Here is a 21,495-nt window from a genome sequence, read left to right as displayed (position 1 = left end):
TGCAACTTGGGTCTGGTGGGGAGAACAGGTAACGTCTGAGGACAGCTGAGGTCAGGCTCTGGGGACTAGCCGGAGCAGCAGTTGCTTCCATGAGTAAAGGATGCAGAGTGGGGCTGGAGAAAAAGCCCCCAACTATATTGACATGATCTCTGTTTGCTTTACTTCGTGGAACATTTGATGAATTGATCCAGTTGTCAAATACACTTTTCTCTAAAGAGTGAAATATACTTTCCCCTATAAGACTCCAAAAGCATCATTAACAGCACTTAAACTTGGTTTGTGAAACAGAAAGAAGTCTAAATATAAAAATAATTCAAGCAGATTCTCTTTACAAATTGTATAGTGAATTCAGTATTTGGCAAGACTGTTTTTACTACATAATGAGCTCCTGAGTGTTTGTCTATTAGATAAAAATTTTCTATTTCCTTTAAGCCATAAAGCAAAGAAAATCATATACTCAAGTTATTCTGAAGTCATGACTTCATTAATGAAAAGAGGTTTGACCAGAAACTCAGTGCAAGTGGCAAAGTTGACCATTACTGTACAGTATCTGCAAGAAAATAAAATAGCTCCACATTGCTCAAGTGGCACGAAATGGCTGTGCCAAAAAAATTGTCTATAATAAAATCTCAAATAAGTTTCCGACATTAAAGTTTTATAAATAAGTACAAAGTGAATGCTATTGCTGAACGGCGAACTGAGGAAAAAATTATCGTGTAACAAGTTACCAAACTAGTTCTAGCATCAAAGACAAAAAGGAATGTTGGAACTTGTTTGTACAATAGAAATGAAAGCTTCCAGTTTGTAGGATGAGAAAATTGAGGCATGCAGGGACTCTTGCATATGGATATATATATTTTATATATATTATATATAATATGTACAGTTTAGCTATAAAACTTTGATGTGTAAAGAAGCTGTCTTCAATGAAAAATTGAACATTCAGAGGAAATTCCTGAGTTAGGGTTTTGTGACATGGGCCACTGAGAAAAAAGCTGCGGTTGGGTCCTCAGAGGTGTTATGTCCATCCCTGTTAAGATTGAAATCAACATACAAAAACAGACAGTGTTGCCACTGCTTCGTTCCCTGCCTGAGCAAGGGATAGCACCATTGTGAAGAGAACTCCTGCTTGTAGAGAGGAGGGAATACTTAAAAACAGTATTGCTGCTAAGACCACTGTAGTGTGCACCAAATACGTTCTTCTAGACAACAAATGAACACTGCCACTGGCTGACTGAAGAACACCTGACCAGGTGTAACATTAAGGTTACGAGTCACTAGGTGTAATCTTTCCTAGGTTGTTCATCTGTTGTACATTTATCAGTCATTTCCTGACAGAAGTCTACCGTGACCGTCTGGCTGCTCTGCTCTGGTGGAAGCTCTCTCTCGGGGTAAGTACCTGCGTCGGCTCCATCCAATCCCGCGCCAGCCGAACAATTTTCCGAGATGTTGTTGGGCAGCCAGGGCGCTCCCAGCTGCACTGAGCCTTGCTCCGAGCAGCACTGCATGCTCTCCCCGACGCACTGGGAGGTCACCAGGCTCTGCTCCACACCAGCTGGGGCGGGGCTGATGGTGGTGACCGGCTGTAGATCCATGGGTCTGAGAACGGGGCAGTATCGGTGGAGGGCTTGGATCTGTTCTGGGCTCTGCATGTCTCTACACACTTCCTGGGAAAGACACGAGAAGTTGTCTAACAATTCTCCCATGCTTGCTTTCAGCTGGTTCCTTTCTGAGAGCAATTTCTCTTTCTCACACACCTGAAAAAGAAAGAAGGCATCTTACGCTGAGGAAGGGACATCCATTGCCTGCTCACTTTGGGCATGTATGCAGCAGTACCCAAGAACACCAATGTGTCACACTTGTTTTCATATGGCCAGAGGAAAAGTCACAAAGACATCAAGTATTTGATCACCATGGCCTGTGTGGACAGGGATGTTCGGGCAACATCTGGAGAAAAACATTTGAACTGGAAGAGGATAGAATCCCAAATTATTCCCACAGAACTGTTCCCTTTATAAACTAAGGCTGCCTGACAGAGGATACAAAAAACTCAACAAAACATTTTGAGGGAGAAGTGCCATTTCCCATCTAATCAGCAAGATAATGGGATAATTCCTGAAGTGAGGAATGCTGCTGATGTTCAGTTCACCCTTGAACTGTCAGGTTGGCCGCTTAGGCTGGGTGCACACCCTGGAGCCCTGTTACCACTGAGAGAGGTGAGTTTATTCAGTAGAGGATCTAAGTGTGCTCCGTGGCCTGCACCATGGCTTGTTTTCTTATGTTCTGCTGCTTAATGGTTTGGCCTTGATCTAATACAGATATTTTTATGAACCCAGGCTAGGGTTTCACCTCTAAAAAATCGTGTTGACTCAGTGTAGACTAACTGGGATGGTCCTGCTGCATCTCCTTCTGTCTCAGGCAGGTGAGCATACAGCTCAAGAGAGTAGATGAGATTTTGTAGAATACCAGAACTATTTCCAGAGCTGAGCTGGCCCCAAAAGCAGCGCAGCCACGTATATCTCACCTAGTAACACTGCTAAACCCAAGATGTCTCAGCATCTGAGGTGTGAAAGCTCCACAACTCAGATAATCCAACTATGGGTGGTTGTTGACAGCTGATAGTATTGCTCTGGGTCTAGAGCCCACACTGGAAGCATACAGCTGTGTGAATGTGAAAGAGAACAGTGCACATGAAAAGAACTAACTGCTAAAATATTGATAAATCTATCAAGAAAGCATAAAAATAATAAAAAAATAAACAGATGCTCAAGTACATCTTGAGATGATGAATTATGGAGGAGAATATGCTGTGAGTTTGCAGGGAAAAAAAGGAATGTGAGTGGGTAGATGAATGAGTGAGAGAAAGCAGGCAAAAAAAATTACCTATCAAACTCTGAGGATACAACCATTTCACTCACTGTCTGCTGTGAAACCATCTGTGTCAAGAAGATGGGTAACTTACAGTAAGTAACTACAGGGGGAAAAGGGGTCTTTCATAAAAAAGACCCAGCCAAGTGAAAAACCCTTAAACCACAGCACCATTATGTAATTCATGAGACTGGAAACTGATGTTCGCAAAGTGGACAGACGATAACAAAGGAATTTCCAGTGGTCATGTGTTGTGTTTATCCTTTTCCCTGTCCCTGTCTTCCAGCTCAGGAGGCTGGGTACTCAGAGAACAACTGGCCTTTCTATTAAGACTGAGGCAAAGAAGCCATTAAGTACCTCAGCCTTTTCCTCCTTCTCTCTTGCTATGTTTTTACTGCATTCAATAAAGGATGGAGATTCTCCTTGGCCTTCCTTTTCTTGCTTGTCTGTTTAAAAAAAAAAATTATTGTCTTTTACAGCAGTAGCCTGATTAAGTTCTAAAGTTGGACTTTTATCCTTCTAATTTTCTCCCTGCATGATATCCTTGTAGTCCTCCTGAGTAGCTGCCCCTTCTTCCAAAGATAATAAGCCTAATTTTTTCCTCGAGTTCCAGCCGAAACTCTTTGTTCAGCCAGGCTGAACAGTGTCTCATATTTCAGCACATGGGATCAGCCTGCTCTTGTGCCCGCAAGATTTACTTCTTGAAGAATGTCCAACCTTCCTGGACTCCTCTGCCCTTCACTATTGACTCCTAAGGGATTTTCCCAACCAGTCTCCTAAACAGGCCAAAGTCTGCATTCTGGAAGTCCTAGGTGGCAGTTCTGCTGACCCTCCTACTTAATTCTCCAGCAACCAAAAACTCCTTCATTTTGTGTTCACTGTGCCCAAGAAGGCATCCAACACCATCACTTCACCCACCAGCCCTTCACTGTTTGCAAACAGGTCCAGCAGGACCTCTTGCCTTCCCTACTTGGCTCACACTACATATTGCCACATATTCAAGTCTCCTTTGCTAAAAACTGAGCAGGGATCAAGCCCACAAGGCCACTCATATGCCTTTCATTCATTCCCCTGAGATGAGTGTTGGTGCTGGGGAGAGGACTTAAAATTTTTATTTTGTCTGTCTGCAGTTTATCATATCAGACAATAACAGCAATGTCACAGGATTGCATGAAATCAATTAACTCAAACTAATTTTCAAGTGAAGGCTACGATATAAGGCTGAATCACCCCCTGCTGCTAGTCCAGTCCTCAGAGTGCTGCTTGTGAGGCTCTGGAGAGTGAGAGACAGGAACTCCTCCCCATCACCAGCTCAGTGCAGAGGGACAGGCATGTGCAGCTAAGACTGGATCTGCTTCTTCTGGCAACAAGATGAGGATCCCTCCACTCTTTCACTGTGCAGAACCTCTGACTCACCCTGTACACACTGTGCATTGCACTCAGTGCAGGAAGCAGTTGCTCACTATTTTGTTTATCTTTGTTGTGTTGTTTGTTTTGCATCAGTGGAGTACTACTCTGAACAATGTTTTGATTTTTCTTTTTTTTCCCCCCAGGGCTTCAGCAGCACAGCATCTGAAGGGCTCACAAGCCTTGATGATTTAAGCCTCCCAACCAGCTTGTGAGGTCAGTGTCACCTCCCTGTTACAGACGGAAGCAGACAGGCACGGGCAGCAAGTGAGTAACCCAAAGTCATGCGGCTTTCTGCCATTTGTGAGGTGATGGTAACTCAGCTTCTTCCAACAGATCCCTGCCTCTTTCACACTATGTTTCCTACAGCTTGAGCAGAGAACAAAGCAAAATGAAGCACAAAAAACCCCACCTGAGGTGTCCATACCATGACTGAAAGTAAGAGGAATTTTCTGAGCAGCCACTTGGACTTGCTCGTCTCCTCACTCCCTTACATTAAAATGTGGCAGCTCTGTCCACTGTGCATTCTGCTCATGAACACAAACAAACTGACTGAACCCACTGAAGTCTGGACTGGGATTGCTGTTGGAGCCCTGCAGGCTACAGTGCAAGGGTGAGTTGGGCTGTGGTGAGGGCACAGAACTCACCAACTTGCGGATTTCACATTCGAGGTTCTGAATACAGTCCAGCTTCCTCTTGCGGCAGCGCTGAGCTGCAATCCGGTTCTTGCTGCGCCGGCGGACATCGTGGATGAACTCCAGTTGCTCTGAGGTTAGCTTGTGCATCTTTATCATCATCTGGAAATCATTCCTTGGAAGATCTGTGATTTGATCAACAGGAAAAGGAAGTTTCACCTAAAACAAACACAACACAAGAGCAAAGAGTCATATTTTGCTTGCTCAATGCAAGCTGAACAACAGTGAGTGGAAGGACGATTATCTTTGCTGCCACCCCCTCAATAAACAACAAACCAAGTTTTACATTGAGCAAGTTCTTCCCTTGTGGCACATTGTGGAGGTCCAGATGGTAAGGATAAGATGATAATCATACTTAAATCAGCAAGACATACGAATCCCAGATAAAAAATTTAATCTTTCTACAAGGCCTTAATAAATGATCTCATTGCATTTAAAGAAGGTTCTGTCCACTAAGAGACATGGCCTTTTGGAAAGAGTGAAGTACCTTGCTGCTATTATATTCAAACTAGTTTCAAGGTAGGGGCTATTACCACAGCAGGAAATGTGTATCTGCTTGGACTGCAGGACTGAAAGTTTGATTAAGTATGAGGTTAAAAACACAACCTGACACCTCAAGTGGATGAAAAATAATGTATTGCAATTAAGAAAGGTCACCTAATCAGCATTTCAATTAAGCAAAACACTGTGTAAGAAGAAAGGGTCAGAGGAGTGTGATGCAACATATCCTATCCTGCTAAAATATATACATTTGAAAATAAACCTATATATGTTGATACTCTAATATTCTTGCAGACTAAAGAGCACTGAAAGCATTGAAAAGGTCGGGGTCTGACTTCAAGAATCCTAGCAATTATACATTAAAGCCAAGCAAAACACAAAGCTCCCAGCAGTCTGAAGAAATGAACACACAGTGTGTCAAAAGCTGAAGAATGGTGGATGTGCTCAAAGCCTTTTAGGCTTTTTTTGCCCAAAATCTATCAGCTTGCTCAAATCAAAGTAAGCACCTCCCCTTAGAAACCTTGCTTCACTTAGAGCCTCAGACTGATAACTATCAAAAAACTGATGTTCTTCAGCCAACTGTTTTATTTGGTGGTCAGATAAGAGTCAGCTGACAAAGCTGAAGGAGATGCAGAGTAATTAGACTGACCCCTTCTTTTTTTTGAGTCATACCCACACTGCCCAAAAGATGGCAGTAAATATTTATGTTTCTGCCCCTGTTTGGTACAGTCTAACCTCTGGAACAAGGAGACTATTCCACACACAGGCTATCAAAGAAGGTAAGTTGCTCCAGCCAAACGAAAGATATGGGTTGAAAACGTTCATTTGATATTTAAAACATGTATTTTCTTCAAATGGCGCACTTAATAATTATTTGGAAATAAGTAACAACATGGATTATAAGTTTTCTTCTTCAGAGAGCTGAGTTGTTGAAGCAGACCAGTTTGCTGAGGACACATGTACACCAACACACAGCAGTGGCCTCTGGCATCGACAGTCTGGACCCTCACCAGGCACCTGAGCCTGCCAGTAACCAGCTCCTCACCTTGTTTATAGGTGTTCTTGGCTGTTTTCTTGTACCCTTCTAACATTGCTCTGTGCATTGCCAAGCCTGGGGTACGTGAAGTTCTGTGCAAACACTTACCACATTCTTTGAGATGGCTTCATGCCCTGAATGTTCATTCATGCCCCTCTGCCTCACATGTCCAGGCACTGCTTCATAACACACTACTTGACAGGTCAATTTAAAGCAGCAAGGAATGCCAAACACTGCCCAAACCCTCCCAAATTCTTGCTTGTACACACAAAGGCTGACCTTAGGCACGGGGATGTGAACTACCTTGTTTACAGACTGCCAGTTAATGACATGAAACTTGTTTGATTTCCCCTCCCGAGCCTTTGGATGGTCAACATAAACTCAGTGTAACCTGCTTTTCTCTCAAGCTTCTACCAGGGTCTGAAAATGAAATGATGTCTTCGTCTGAAAGACATCACAGTTTCACTGCAAAACCAGCCAGTTCATCTTCACAATTTTTCTTTATTTTCTTAAGACCAAAATGGAAAGCAATATTAACTTTATTTCTCCCTACCTCTCCCTTTCAAAACATATTTACTTGCAAGGAGATGTGCTTGCAGCTGGAATGAAAGAGAACCAATTTAAATATGTCAGGTAGAAGTTGCTGAAGGGAAATGAGAAAATAAATAAAAAATATTCATTTAAAAAAAAAGGGATTTAAAATAAAATCATCTACACAGCAGATCAGAGACTGCTATCAGTAATCCCAGCATAATCCCACTCCTGTCACAGGCAGCACTGCACAGGATTAAAAATGTGAAAGGGAAAGTGGAAGTGAGTCAGACTCATTTCCTTCACCATTCACAGCATTTTTATTGCCTGTCTCCCTCTTCGAAATCAGCTGTCAACTGAAAAAAAAAAAAAAAAACAAAAAACACCAACCCACCAAGCTTTTGGCACGGACACAGTGAATAACTGCAGCAGGGTGTTGCTGCAGTGAGAGGCTAAAGTGTTTTACATCTGCACAGGGCAAGACTCTCAGCTGCTATTTATCATAACAGAGTGGTGAGTCATTTTGCTAGAGCCTGCAACTGTGCAGTGGGTGGGATTCATCTGACTCACCCAGAGCTGCCTGAAATGATGCGTTGGGACTACCTAATGTCCTGCTCCCTTCAGATGGCAATGCTGCACAGCTTCTCCCCCTCCTGGCTGCAGAAGGAGTGGACTTAAAACTCAGAAAAGATTCTGCATCTTACAGTATCTACGGGAGGTGAGAGAAACTTACCTGAGGTGTCTGAGAAAGACAGTCAATCTTTTCTAAGATATGAAAGAAAACCCCAACGAGTATGCTTCCTTGTGAAGTTTTCTTTCTAATTACTATGATTTTTTAGTTCAAACTATTTCAAATTTGAAACGTCAGTGGGATCCCTGCTCTTTCGAGGAGTTACTCCAGCCAGAGCTAACCTCACAGAAATCCAAAATCTTCCCTTATCAGCACAATTACTCTTTCCCTGCATTTTTACACCAGCATCACAAGCTTGCTTTCCACCACACAAGTAAACTGACGCCTTCTACCACCACTGCAGACTCTACTGCCCCAACTTTGTCAATCCACCCTGGGGAAAAAGGAAATCTGGTTAGGATTTTGTGGCATTTACCACCCCCAACCCCCCACCCCTTATTAGCATTAGGATGCCAGTGGAAATGTCAATGCTTTGAGAGGCTAAGTCAGAGCAGTGATGTAGACCGACAGGGACAGCGACTGACTCAGCACATGCAAAGCCCATATATAACCAATTAATTCCTTCAAGCTTCACTAGTTAGTGCCAGCTTGGATCACATGCCAGTTACTGCTGTTCTGCTCATCTATTGTACTCGTTACTGCTGCTGCTCTCCCCCCTCTCATTTTCACCTGGAATAACGGAAAGGACCAAGGACCTGTATTCATTCCCATTAAAACATAAAATATTAACTCTTGGGAATTTCTTTATCCTATGAGTAACCTTAGCTTCTTCATTCTTTCTTTATATCTTAATTAAGACATCATCTCACCCTAGCCAAGTGTTAGTAAAGGCAATGAACTTCCCAAGTGTCATTTTAACATCACAGTAACTTAAAGGACAAATATATTATCCATAAGAAAAAGCAACCATTATGTAGTGGGCATGGGAAGGTGGAACTCATTGTACCAGTTGGTCAGTTGCTCCAGAGCTGTAAGAAAAAAACCTGCTGCCTTAGTGCCCTCAAATCCTGAAAGCCTCTGACGCTCAAACTTGCTGACTCCTTGGAAGGCTCTCAGGACCCACCCAAGCAATCCAGCCCAGGGGATCAATCATATTAATGCCTTTTAAATGCAGAAATGGGTACTTGGCTTCACAAAAAGAGCCCAAGGCATTGATGTTGTGTTTTCAAGTATCTTCCTTAGCATGCAAGTCTGTCTTCCACAAACACTCAGGAAGAAATTCATTCCAGGGCAGGAGCTGAGGAGTGTCCACCAGTGATAGGGGCTCAATTGTCTACAGGGTATTTCAGGTACCACTTGTGGTCCTACAGACTAGGGACCTATTCCTGTCCTAATTTCACCTGGACAGAGGCTATCTAAGCTAATGGGCCATACTTCGTGTAAGGGATAGCCAAGATGTATTTTCTCATCCTGCTGTCTACTGGCACAGGTAAAGCCTTCAAAACACCTCCTTTTTCCAGGTGTCAACTACACCAAGATGGCAGAGGACTGCAAAAGGGGAACAATGAGCCCAGGCAGTGAAGATCTACCATTGTGTCAACAAACCAGGGTCTAAATTGTCCCACTTCAGATCAGCAGGTTCCACTCCAGTGTGTTCCAGCTTACACAAGACAACTGATGGCCCCGTAGCGGCATGGGGTCAACTCCAGCCTCACCTTGTGAGGGCCATGGGAGGTGTTTGGGTCAGCAAATGCAGCCTGAGAGGGCACTGCTGAGGAGGCAGCCTAGGTAACCTTTGATTTGCTACCTGCCTCACAGAAGTGGGGGACCAGGCTAATCCCACAGCTGAGTTCTTTAACCCAGTAGTCAGGAGATGTGGATGGGATTCTCATCCTTTAGCCCATGATTTGGACTTGTATTCAAACCACACACTGCTGGTACTTAGAATGCTGAGCTGACCTCTTCCCATTCACTGCTTGCAGTGTCCCCAGCTTCCAGCCCTTCAAAGGGCACAACAGTATGACATTCCTGCCGTTTAACAGGCTTCTCTGAGACCAGGGATAGCACAGAAACACTGACAGAAGCCACAGGTGCACTTAAGAATGGAAGATCAGACAGTGAAATGACAGGGGATAAAGTACAGTATTTCTCTGAAAGAGTTGCTTCTGCAGCCCAAGAACTGGAGTCCTTCAAGAGCTTGTGCAAGGTCTTCAGACCAGAGTACAAAAGAATTGGTTGTAGGGCTCCACAAAATAATATAGTGTTTCAAAGGACTCTCCTGAGATTTCAAACCCTCAGTGTTGTTGTAATCCAGCAATTCTTTGCTACCAGTATGGATACCATTCCTACTGAAGAGAGGTAAGAAAACAAAACTTCCATGAAGTTTATCTTACAAGACCAATGTTTGACAAGTCACCATTTAAACAGACATTGAGAAACAATTCCCAGTGCTCTGCTGATGCTATCCTAGTCAGGAGAACATCTACCTGAAAACAATCTGGAGACTAATTTTTCTCATTTTCAAAATTGCAAACCTAGTAAAATCAGGAAAGCTGGGGTGACTGATCATCAAATTCTGGGAAGGTATCACATACCACAGCAAGTTAAAACCTTCAGAGGTATTTTTCTTGCTTGCCTTTCATTCCATGTAACATTCTTCACTGAGTAGGAATATTAAACAGTGAAGCAGTCTCAGATGAGGTAACTCAATATAGTTACAGTACATTTCTGGTAGAGCAGCTTTGGTTTACTCCTCTTTTCTGGGGCTCTGATTTGCAGTATTTTGCTAAGCACCAGCAGATGAACAGGGAAAGGGTGGCTGCTCATCACTCAACATGGAGGGGTTTCAACTCTTGCTGAAAGTTATTTACCTACAATATCCTCAAAGGTCTAATTGCATTAGCTTTCCCTTTATGAAAATTTCCTTTGAAAAGCGAGTCACTAACCCAGGCGGGAAATGCTTTTGAAATACAGATGAGGAGACACTGAATGCAACTCTCTAGATGGTAATAGTCTTTGAAAAACTCCACCTCTTACCTTTGTTTATTTTTTTCATCAGAAAACTCACTTATCTTATTAGACTGAGCTGAGATTTCTTTTTAACTGGTTTAGTAGTACAATATTTTTTACAAATTTTCTAGCAGATAAAAACTCTAAAGTAATTGCTGAAGAAAAGGAATACCAAAAAAAGTAGGTAGTGCAGAAGTTTCTGTTCCTTAAGTAGGTTAACAGATTGATAGACTACTTCCTTCTCAACAATTAATTATTTCAAGGCTTATTGTTTTGTTGTTGCTATTTTAAGCAGGATTGTCAGAACCTGCCTGTAAGCACTGAGCTTTATGTCTTCTCTCTAGTATTATATCTCAGTAATTGATTTTTCACAGCCTGTGGAGGCCTGAGAGAACTGAGTGAAAAGAGCATCACAAACTATTAAATATTTCTGTGAAGCCCCAGTAGCTCCAGTAACAGCCCTGCTCCTGCAACTCTGTACCATGAGTACAGCCTACACTGCACTTGCTGCTTTTGTCAGGAAGCCTTAACAAAGGGAGATTGCAGAAGAGTCCTGGTGGCTCCAGGAAGGGAAGCAATAAGCAAGGACATCCTGGAGAAGATTTACCAAGTGGTGTTGCAAGGACTGCCACCTCCTCTGACAGTTGTGACTGCCTTCTGCACCTCCAATAAGATGGAGGCTCGTCACAAGGTGGGGTCACCTTCACCCACATGGCATCATGCTGAACCCTAGCACCCCACTTCTGGCACCAAACAACTCTGGCCATGTGCTCCAGAATGGCATCTGTCTGTGGGAAAGCAGAATGCCCAAAAAAAGCAGAGAGAAGCCTCTCACCTACTTCTCACACAATCAATACCCCAGCAAATGATGTTTTGTGACATTAATTCTGGCAGCAACAGCACTCTGTGAGCCAAATTATGACCAACTAGGTCCAAATTCCAGGGGAACTGAGCAGCCCTGTGAGATAACTGATGGTCAGAGTCCACCAGGCTTATTCCCATCAGGCCATCCCACCCCAATAAAAGCTGACCTGCAGCAGAAAAACCTGTGTGGCCACTCTCCAGAAGGTCAAGCATGTCACCCCCAGATATCTTATCAGGTGCTTTTTGAATAGAAGCCCAGAAAACACTGTGTGTTCTGATATGGAGGTGGAAAGGGTCCTGTCTGTGAAGTCGTCAGGACAGGAAGGGCAAAGCAACAATTTCAGGAATGGAGAAAGATTCCCATGCAGCTTGCAGGGAGGTGAAGAACAGAAAGCTGTCCATTTCAGACAGTTGTGAGTCTCTGCTGCTGTTTTAATCACAGCCAAACTGCTAAAAGCAGGTAGAGCAACTTATACAAGAACTTCCTGCTGCTGATACTTATTTTCTACTGTCTGGTTTAAGATACCCTTTACTGAGCTTTCCACAGCAGATCTTGCAGGATACACACCCAAGTCACTGTATTAATACAGTATTGTTTAACGAGGCTGCAAAGTCTGCTCTTGTATTGGTAACAGCCTTCAAAAGATCAATTTTTAAACAAAATAACAAAATCTCTACCAAAGCACTGGTGTGATTTGTTTACCCTTGGCTTGTTCAGGATAGTGCAGTGCAACCTCACGGAGCATTAATTTCCTCACCACACTTTTAATCTCTAGCAGTCCTAATCAATATACCCTGGGGGAGAAAAAAAAAAAAAAAAGGCGCCTTATCAGCAGTCTCAGGGTGAAAAGTTGCTCAGCACAGTTCAGAAAATCTTCCCCAGAGGAATCCAGAACCAGCAGCAAAACAAGGAGTGGAGCAGACCTTTCCTAGCACTGTCTCAGAGCCAGATGTCTGCCTGCCAGCAGCACATCCAGCTTCCTATAGCTGCCTGTTTGTTCCTTGTGTGTCCCTCCTCTCATCCATGCTCTCCTGCACATATTCACATACCTTTTTTCTAGGAAACCACCACCTGTAAGCTTCTAATTTCACTCTTCCAGGCTCATTTTTGCTGCAGCATATTTCCACACAATTAGGTAATTATGACAGCTAATTAATTATCAAATCTCAAAAGGCTAACCTCTGCCTGCTGCGCTGCCTCATGCTGAGCAAGCAGCACACATGGGTGGAAATGGATGGTCCCTGGTCCTTGCTGCCCTCTGCCCCTTGTAAAGACAGGACTTTACTGAGTAACCCAGCTACAGCCTGGGCTGCTGTAGGGCTTCCCAAATGAGATATCCTGCACACTATCCCAGACAGCCTCCCAAAGAGACTCCTCTCCCTTCTGCATCGTCCCCTGCTTACAACATGAGGACAAAGGAGAACTGTCCTCTCAGAATCACTGGTCCAGTGTGACCAGGGATTAGGACACCAGAGGCTCCCCTGGCTCTTCTGCTCTTTCTGAAAGCTAAGCAGCCACCTAAAGGAAGCACTCACATTTGTCTGAAAAATAAAGCCTGGGATGAAGCTGGAATAAAGACTGAGGGATAGAATAAAGTTCACTCTTTTCATTCCCACTCCATAACTAAGCCCATATTGTTCTGAACTGGGTGCTCTCAGCATATGAACCCTCCACTCAGAATATGAGCACTTGTTGCTCCCCACACTGAAGCAAAAGCTCTCAGTGGAGTTTTTCAGCATTACTAGACGAAGCTGATACCTGATTTTACTCAGATGTTCTCTAGGTCATGCAGATTCCTAATGAAACTGTGAATAAATGTCCAGTCTTTTCCACTTTCTGGGCTCCACAACACATCTCCTTGATTTAAGTCTGCCCTAAAAGTAGTGACTTCACACAGACAGTTTATTGGTCATGGTTAGCCAGTTATCACTGCAGCACCTTCAGCTGGCCCATCTCTAGTTTTAGAGAGGGCCCCTCTTTCTCCTCCCCCTCTTGGGGGAGCTACATGAAAATTGACAGCTTGCTCTTCAGCCCCAGATCATTCTCTTGTCATTCCCTTAACAATCCTGGAAATTAAAGGATAACTTCTCTCTGAAACCATTCGTGCCATGGCTGCTAGAGCTCTGAACAAAATGTCACAGGCAGGGAACATGATCTCAAGTTGTCACATGATAGAGGCAAAACCCAGTACCTGAACGTGCAACACACGTGCACACACACACACACACACACACACACACACACACGTGTGAAGATGACTTGAATGCCATTCCCACAGCACTGGGTGGCCAGCTATACAATTGTTTGAGTAATTTCACACCTCTGCTGGCAACATGAAGCCTGGCTCTTCAAGCAAGCTGTCCAACCCTTGATGTCAGGAAAGGCACAGCTTGAGGTTGCTCAAACACACACACAGCAGTAACAAGTGGAGCTGGAACCACCTCAGCAAATTAAGAATAAGGAGCAGTGCTCTGTGCCACAGAAGTGGGTGAGGAAGGGAGGAAGACAGGACACTGCTGGCAGAACCCTAAGCACATCAGTGCACTCTTATCATTCAGCAGTTTGTTGTTTTCCTACACCCAAAATTTTAGAAGTGCCGAACACCTCAGAGATCAAGCAGACCTATTAATGTGAAGTCAATCATGTGCACTCAGCTGATGAGGGAATAACCAGAAGTTACTCTTTGCCCCTGTAAACAAAGAAAGTGCTGGGGAAATGCAAAGTCATTTGAGAGAATCAAGGAGAGATTAATTGGGTCATAACAACTGTGATATATGTACTTATCTTAAATCCCTACCTCATGCCCTCTGTCTTGCACAGGACATGATTCACTGTCTGCTTCTGAGAATGACCCAGACTCATCGCTGGAGTTTGTTCCATAGGATGGCTCACATTTAATCTGGGCTCGGACCGGGTTGTACAATCCGTCCCCCACCACGCCGGGCTCCTGGTGCTCGGGCGCCAGGAATCGGGGGCCTTGGGAGCAAGGGGAAGAGGAGAGCTCGCAAAGCCGCAGGCTGCAGGGAGAGCCGCCGCTGCCGTCCTCTGCGTACGAGTAGGAAGAGCACGAGCTGGAGGTCCTGGTTCTGGTTTCCAGAGGAGGAGAGCGAGGGCAAACTTTAATTGGCACCGGACAGCTGGTGTTCGGCCGCATCCTTCCCGGCAAGTGATCGGCTGTCAGTCCGCTGTGCGAATAGGTCTGAGAGCTGGGGAGAGACTGGCTACCGCCGGCCCACAGACCCTTTGGCACAGTCTCAGTGAGGTCTTTGTCCAAGCTGCTCACACCAGAATATGAATGCACCGAAGTGTTTACTTGGTCACAAGCATTTGAAGAGAATATAACACTCCTCCTGTCCAGTTCCCCTTCTTGCTTACAGAGAGTTTCAAAGCCGGGCCCCCTGAGTGGTGATCCCACTGAGAAGTTGGAAGCATCCTTCTGCATGGCATGGGACTGTCCATAGTTCCCTGTGAAAGGGACATAATCAGTTTTGTGGTCACCCTGAGTTGTCCCTTTTTCAAAAGGGCATGCTGGACTCCTGCCAAAGTGCTGCTGGGAAGTGCTGGGGAAGCCAACCAAATCTATGCTTTTTGTTCTGTTGAAGAAAGACCGCAAGCAAGAAGGAGAAGACCCACTTTTTGGCCTGTCGACACAAGTGAGGCTTGGCTGTTTCCTGTCCATTTCAACATCTCCTTCTTTATCCCTGATGTCAGGTTCATCTCCAGACAGGCAAAGCGTGATGCTTTCTTCATCGTTCTCTTCATTCTGAGGCTCACTTTTTATCTGCCCCATAGCAAGTCCTGATTTGAGGCCATTTCCAGAGCTCTCTTCACTGAATGTGCTTGCAAAACCTGAGGTACTGATGTGTGATGTGTTGTAGACATTCTTGGTACAAGCAAGCTGGTATTTCTTGTATCTGGGGTACCGTGTTACTGCATCTTTATCCAAATTGTCCTTGCTATCTCTCAGCATGTCGGAGTCGGGCAGCATCCCTTCGCTTTTGTCTGCTCCAGCAACAGTGGTTTCAAAATTGAAGGGTTCTTGGTGCATCCTCTCCCTTGGGCAAGATATTTTTGACGTCTCCGATTCCATCGTCTCCTCCTCATCTCCATCGGAGTTCTCCTCATCGTGCATGCGCTGACAGGTGGTATCTTTTTTGCACAGGAACAGGCCATCTTCGTTGTTCAGCAGTTGTGTCTGAAGGAAGCTGAAGCAGGAGTCCTCCAGGTTGTGCATGCGCAGGAACTCAGCGCAGTGGATGACCTCCTGGATGTTTTCCCTGCTGAGTAACAGCTTAGCAGTGTAGGCAAACTGTAGCAATGGACCAAATCCCCTGACAGTGACCTGCAAAAGTAGAGAGGAAATTGCCAGTGTTACCATCAGCTTTTGTTATCAGCCTAAGTCCTTCATCATGTGGTTAGATAAACTAACAGATCTGGCATTCAGAAATAAATACTGCTCAGCACCAGCTGTTCTTCTGCCACACCTGCAATGACGCTACATCCAGGAACATTGCTCCCTTTGTGTTGCTCCTGTACATCACTGTACAGGTTGAATTGAGACAATTTTTCCCAAGTATCTTGAAGATCTATGAACTAAGTCTCTGCCCTAATAAAAGACTGACAAAACTAGCCTGGACACTACTAAGTTTTACATGGATTTCATTTTAACTCTGCCACAGCACCCAACCATGAAAGTACCAATTAAATTTTGATTCTTGTGCTCTGATGGAAGGTCCAACGAACAGCGGTTTCAAGCTTAAGATACCACTTATCCAAAAAGTGTTTTGGGAAGGAAACACTTTGTATTACAGCAAAATTCAACAGAAAGCATCTCTCTGCCTCTTTCAAAAGCAAACAATTTCCTTTTTTTCTTCTCAATTTTTTTGCAAGCCATTGCTGAATACATAATAGGTAAGTACAGACTGCATAACTTTCCTCCATCCCAAGGAGATTATTCCCCTCATATTGTTCCTGATTTTAGTAAGCCTGAGGTACAGCTAACAGAAAAGAAATTAATATTTATAGTTCAAATGGTAGAAATTATTCTGAGTCCCTCCTCAGTACCTAATTTCCCACAATTTTCTTTGTAGAAAGAGTAAAAACTGTTTCCAGGAGAGTGATCTTTAGTCAGCTGTTGCAGGTCTGACTTATGCACTGCTACCCATCTTGTTTTCTTTCCATACCATCTGTGTTTAACATTAACATACTATATATTAAAAAGTACACAGTTCCCCCCCACACTTTTTTTACAGTTGTATCTTTACATACAGCTATCAAATAAGTTGCTAAGCCACATAATAAACTATAGATATTGTCTATTTTTGACAAAAATACTTTGACTGCCACTAACTTCTCTTACATTTTTTTCTCCCAATGGGTATGAAACAAAGGGATTGGAAAAATTATTCTTCATGAAGCAGCAAGAGGCTGCTTCAGAACCACAACACACCATCAAGGATTAAGGTTTCTGCACAAGAAAATTCAGCGCTTTGGCCACAAGGTTGAGATGTGGAAGACCACAACTCAATTTCCCATTGCACCAGCCACCTACTACATGACCCTGGTAAGTCCCTTCAGTCTCAATGCACTGAGACACTTTCTTGCAAGCAGCACTCATTCATCTGAGTTCCCCGTGCTTTGCATACCAGGCAAAAGCCTCTAGATGGGATCAGCACAGCCAACACCTGCATACCTGTGTGAGGTTGGGATGCACGGCCTGCAACCTCCTTCTGGATGCAGATGTCTCTGGTAGGCATCCCCTCAGCTCAGTTTCTTTGTTTAAAACAAACAAGAAGAGGAAGCACTGCTGTCTCCTTTTGTTTTTGCAAAATGGCCTAAAGACGGAAGGGGAACCTAGAAAGTAGGAGACCAGGTTCCTTCCTCAGGCTGTGAGAATTGAAACTCCCATTTCCCAGCTCCTTAGAAGGGTATATTTGGGATGCTATGGGATACCCTGAAGGTGAGTTGCTTTTTACTATTCTTCCAATTGAATTAATGCCACCAAGCAAAGAAGCTGCTCAAAAGGCTGGTGAGCCATCAGGCCATGAATTTGCAAAGGTCTATTTTGTGACTAGGGTGTATCTGAGTGAATAATTTGGTTCATCTCAATGAAAAGCCTAAAAAGCCCTATACTGCCTCAGGACCAGCAGTAGAGTTCACAGATTTTTATAGAAAATCCTGACTTCCAGAAACAAGCCTTTGTTATTCATGGATTTGTACTTAAGATAGCAGATTACGAAGGCACCTCAAGTGGTGCAGATTTTGATGGGGAGAAAAATATTTTAAAACACCTCAAAAATTGCTCCCAATAGCTATTCCATCCATAGTATTACTGCTCTATCTGCTATTTTAAGAAGCAGTGCATTTTCATGCACATACTTACACACTTGCACGTTCCTGTTTAACAATACGCCTCTGGTACAGAATTGCCAAGATTTACAGCTGGCTATTAAAATAAAAATCTCTGCTTTATCAGTGTTACACTTTCTGCCTATTTGTTAGATTATCAGCTCACTAAAGGCCTATCTGCATTTTATCTATGCGGCATGATTAACAAAATTGCTCGAGAACTTAATGAGCTACTCGCAGGCTGATGGTAAGATCTTCATTGTGGGGGCTTACATATTGCTGCATATCTTGTAAGCTCGGCAGCAGCGTAGGTCTGCAGGGACTGTGGAGCACAAACACAGCTCTCCTGGCAGTGGTGTCACTTGGCCACTAGGTGGAATGGCTGGAAAGCAAATTAGAATAATTTTCTGTGCTGGGCCAGGGTTTCACCTGCCTGCCTGCCACCCCAGCACAGGCACTCTGCACAGCCTCGGGCTGACTCATACAAGCCCACAGCAAGGTTGTCTCCCACGCTGACACAGGCTTTTGCTCCAGGTAAAGCAGCACGGTAACAGACAGCAGCGAGGCAGCTGTTAGAGCTGCTCTGCGCTGGATGTATGGGAAGCAGAGCACGAGACTGTGCCGTGGGCTCCCCGTGGTGCCCAGCAGATGCCTCATGTGTAGGATGATGAAAACTCCGAGCAAATGTGTGCCTTGACTTCCCTTGGAGATATTACCCAGTGACACAACCTTCACTCTCACAATCTTCAGATCCAAAGGGGGAAAGTTTCTTTTCAAGCACCCGGCACTTGTCATTGCCCTCAGGCAGAAATCTCTCTAGTGCCAATTCTTGAAACTGCACAAACAATAACTTTGGAAACAAACGGGTGCAAAGCTTGCTGCCAAGTGTGAAAGCCAGTGCAAGCTCTGCCTCCTGAAACTGTCTAAATATTGATTCGGCTCCCGTGGCAGGTTCCCTGCCTCGGCCCCACCAGTTTTGGGACTGCTTGCATCTGATGCATTCTGGCAGGAAGGCTGGAATCGAGCCACTGGAGCGTGACTGTGAACACCGCACATCGGGAAAGAAACGGCTTTGAAGCTGCATGTACTACCACCACACAGACATTCCTCTAGGAAGAGATAAGGACAGTCTTTTAAAATTATTTGATCTGACTGATGCATCCCAGTGAAAAAAGTCAGTGAAAACAAATTGATCTGTGTTTGCAAAAGGAAAGAGATAATTTGTCTGCTATAACAGTCTTCATTTACATGTGAGAGAGGCCTTTGTTAGATGGGTAAAACCCATGCCAGCAACAATCCCAGGGGTATTTTTTCTCTATTGAAAATAAGATGCCCAAGAGTTGTTTGCTTTTAAGCCTTATTTTCTGTATAAATTCATGTTTAAGCAGGCAGGTCAGTTTCTGGGAACCTCCACTGGGCACCCTGACCAAGCTTATATGCCAAGTCACTACTTCCCTGCCTTTCAATCCTTTGCCTTATTCCAATTTCTACCCATTTCTATTATTTAAGCAGAATTGATTGGCTAGTAGAAAACGAGCCAGAGAAAAGATAAAACATACATATAAAACAATAATGCTCACATAGAGAGAAAAGCAAAGATCCTAGTTTCTTGGAGGCTTGATTTCTTTCCCTTATGTTTACTTGTTTGTTTCCCTTACGTGCACTTGGAGCATGCCAAACAGCCCACCAAGACTAAGGATAAAGCACTTTATTTGTCTTGCTTCTGTCCCCAGTTGGTCTTGTATGCATTAGAACCATCTAGTGCACAGAGGACGTGGGTACTGCAGCCCTTCCTAAGGTACCTGGCACACCTCCTTGCTCGACAGCAATCCAAGAGACCAAGTCCACGTGCAGCTCCTGCCTCTGCTGTGCTGCCACAGGTACACTGTGCTCAGTGTACAGTAGGGAGGTCTGTGTCAATTCGGCATTGTGGCGATAACAAGCCTGACCCTGGTTAAGGTGACAGAAAACGACTTCTCCTGCCCTTTATCTACCTCTTGTCTTTCAGACTGAGCTAGCTGAGCTGGGGGACATGCTTTGTATGGCCATGCCCTTGTGAGTGTGTGCTATTGAGGAACAGGCTGGAAACAATGCAATGATATGATCACCATCAAGAGATGTTAATCAGCATTAGCCATATTGAATTTACCAGCAAAACACAGACAGCAGCCCTGCAGAAAATAAGCACGCAAAGTCTATTTTAGTTCAGTTTGACATTGCTTTTCTCCTTACAGAGTCCTGGGGAGTGCGATGCTCTGGTTAGTCCTAATTGATTTAAGTGACCAGACTTCCACTACTTCCTTTGGGAGATCATTGCCAGACTCTATTTAAACCTCCTTGTGAGGAAATATTTCCCTTATTTTCCTCCATCATCTCTCATTACATTTCCTCGATGCATTCCGGGTAATGCTTTTTCCTTTTGGAGAAATAGTTGTATTGTTGTTAGAATCTCTGCCTTCCCTTTTTTTGCTGGTCATTAACAAAAAAACTGGCTAATTCAAGGAAAAGAGTATTGATCACTGTCGGATGGGAGAATAAGAAGCTGAGAAGACAGTCAACACTAAACGCTAGTAAAGGAGGCAGCATTACAGATGCAAATAGAGCATTCTCAGCAAAGCATTCTTCTAGTTCTGGGCCCGTACTATTCTAAAATTAGGAGGAGGGTTAGCTCACTTCCACATTGGGAACACCATCTTTTTGTAAGGGACTTCTGGGTCAGAAATTCTATTTTAAACGTATCTGTACACACACAAGGCACCGTGGGAGATGCAGCACTGTGGGTGAACTGGCTCTGGCTCCCCGCTGTACCCATGTCCCCCATGAGGGCTGATCGGGCGTGCCATGGAGGCCTCTGTGCTGTTCTGAACACACGGGACGTGGCCTCGGGGCACACGCGGACGGGCTGACATTTCTGCCGATGGGCCGCACTCACTGTGCGCCGCAGAGTTCATCAGTGCATGCTCATTAACGAGCTGCCCAGACTTCCAGATGTCTCAAAATCCCAGACAAATAGACAAAATCCTCCAATTCTGCACAGACACAGTATTTCTTATGGGGGGTGGGAAGGAAGGTTATTTCCAAAGGAAACACGGATGTCTGGTAACCCCACTCGGAATGGCATCTGTATGAAAAGCTGCATCTGGAGCAGGGAAGGTCAGCCTCTGTGAAATGCCAGCAAAGTCTGACTTCAATTTAAAGAGGGGAAAAGTGATTAAGGGCAAGAAAAGATCACTGTAAACATGTAGGAATGTAAAACTTGGCAAGGCAGTATCTAAAATGGAGCAAGGGAATGTTTACAGAAATCTGATGCAAACTAACATCAAGAACAGAGAAGAACTGTCTGGCTTGCTATGGGGCGCTATTGGCATTTGCAGTGAAAAGAAATTAAAACATAGGGATTTTTTCCCTGACTCTTAACCTAACAGTCAATTCAGAGCAGTCTTGGAAGGCTTTGCAGGGAAGATGATGGATACTTTATGTCTGGGTACTGCAAAGGAAAACTAACAAAGCACAACCTTGTTCTGGAGAGCTGGGCTTTAATTTAGTAGACTTTTCCAGGGCTAATTTCTGTGTTAATGAGGGCACAGTGCCAATGATCTGCTAG

At 44.2% G+C, this 21,495-nt stretch overlaps 1 protein-coding gene across 2 annotated transcripts in view; it reads right to left on the bottom strand.

Moving 5' to 3' along the window:
- Positions 1-510: 510 nt before the first annotated feature.
- BACH2 (BTB domain and CNC homolog 2) overlaps positions 511-21,495 on the bottom strand; it is a 180,548-nt gene continuing 159,563 nt past the window's right edge. For both annotated transcript variants that reach the window (XM_053939311.1, XM_053939310.1), the window contains 3 exons: positions 14,341-15,885; positions 4,923-5,129; positions 511-1,757 (listed from right to left, as the gene is read on the bottom strand). In XM_053939311.1, coding sequence (XP_053795286.1) covers positions 1,278-1,757; positions 4,923-5,129; positions 14,341-15,885 — 2,232 coding nt within the window. In that variant the 3' untranslated portion in view covers positions 511-1,277. The remainder of the gene's footprint in view (positions 1,758-4,922; positions 5,130-14,340; positions 15,886-21,495) is intronic.

This window comes from Vidua chalybeata, chromosome 3 (assembly GCF_026979565.1).
Source record: "Vidua chalybeata isolate OUT-0048 chromosome 3, bVidCha1 merged haplotype, whole genome shotgun sequence".
Lineage (NCBI taxonomy): Eukaryota > Metazoa > Chordata > Aves > Passeriformes > Viduidae > Vidua > Vidua chalybeata.
Note: the sequence above shows the minus strand (reverse complement) of the source record. Positions and strands in the feature narration are given on the sequence as shown.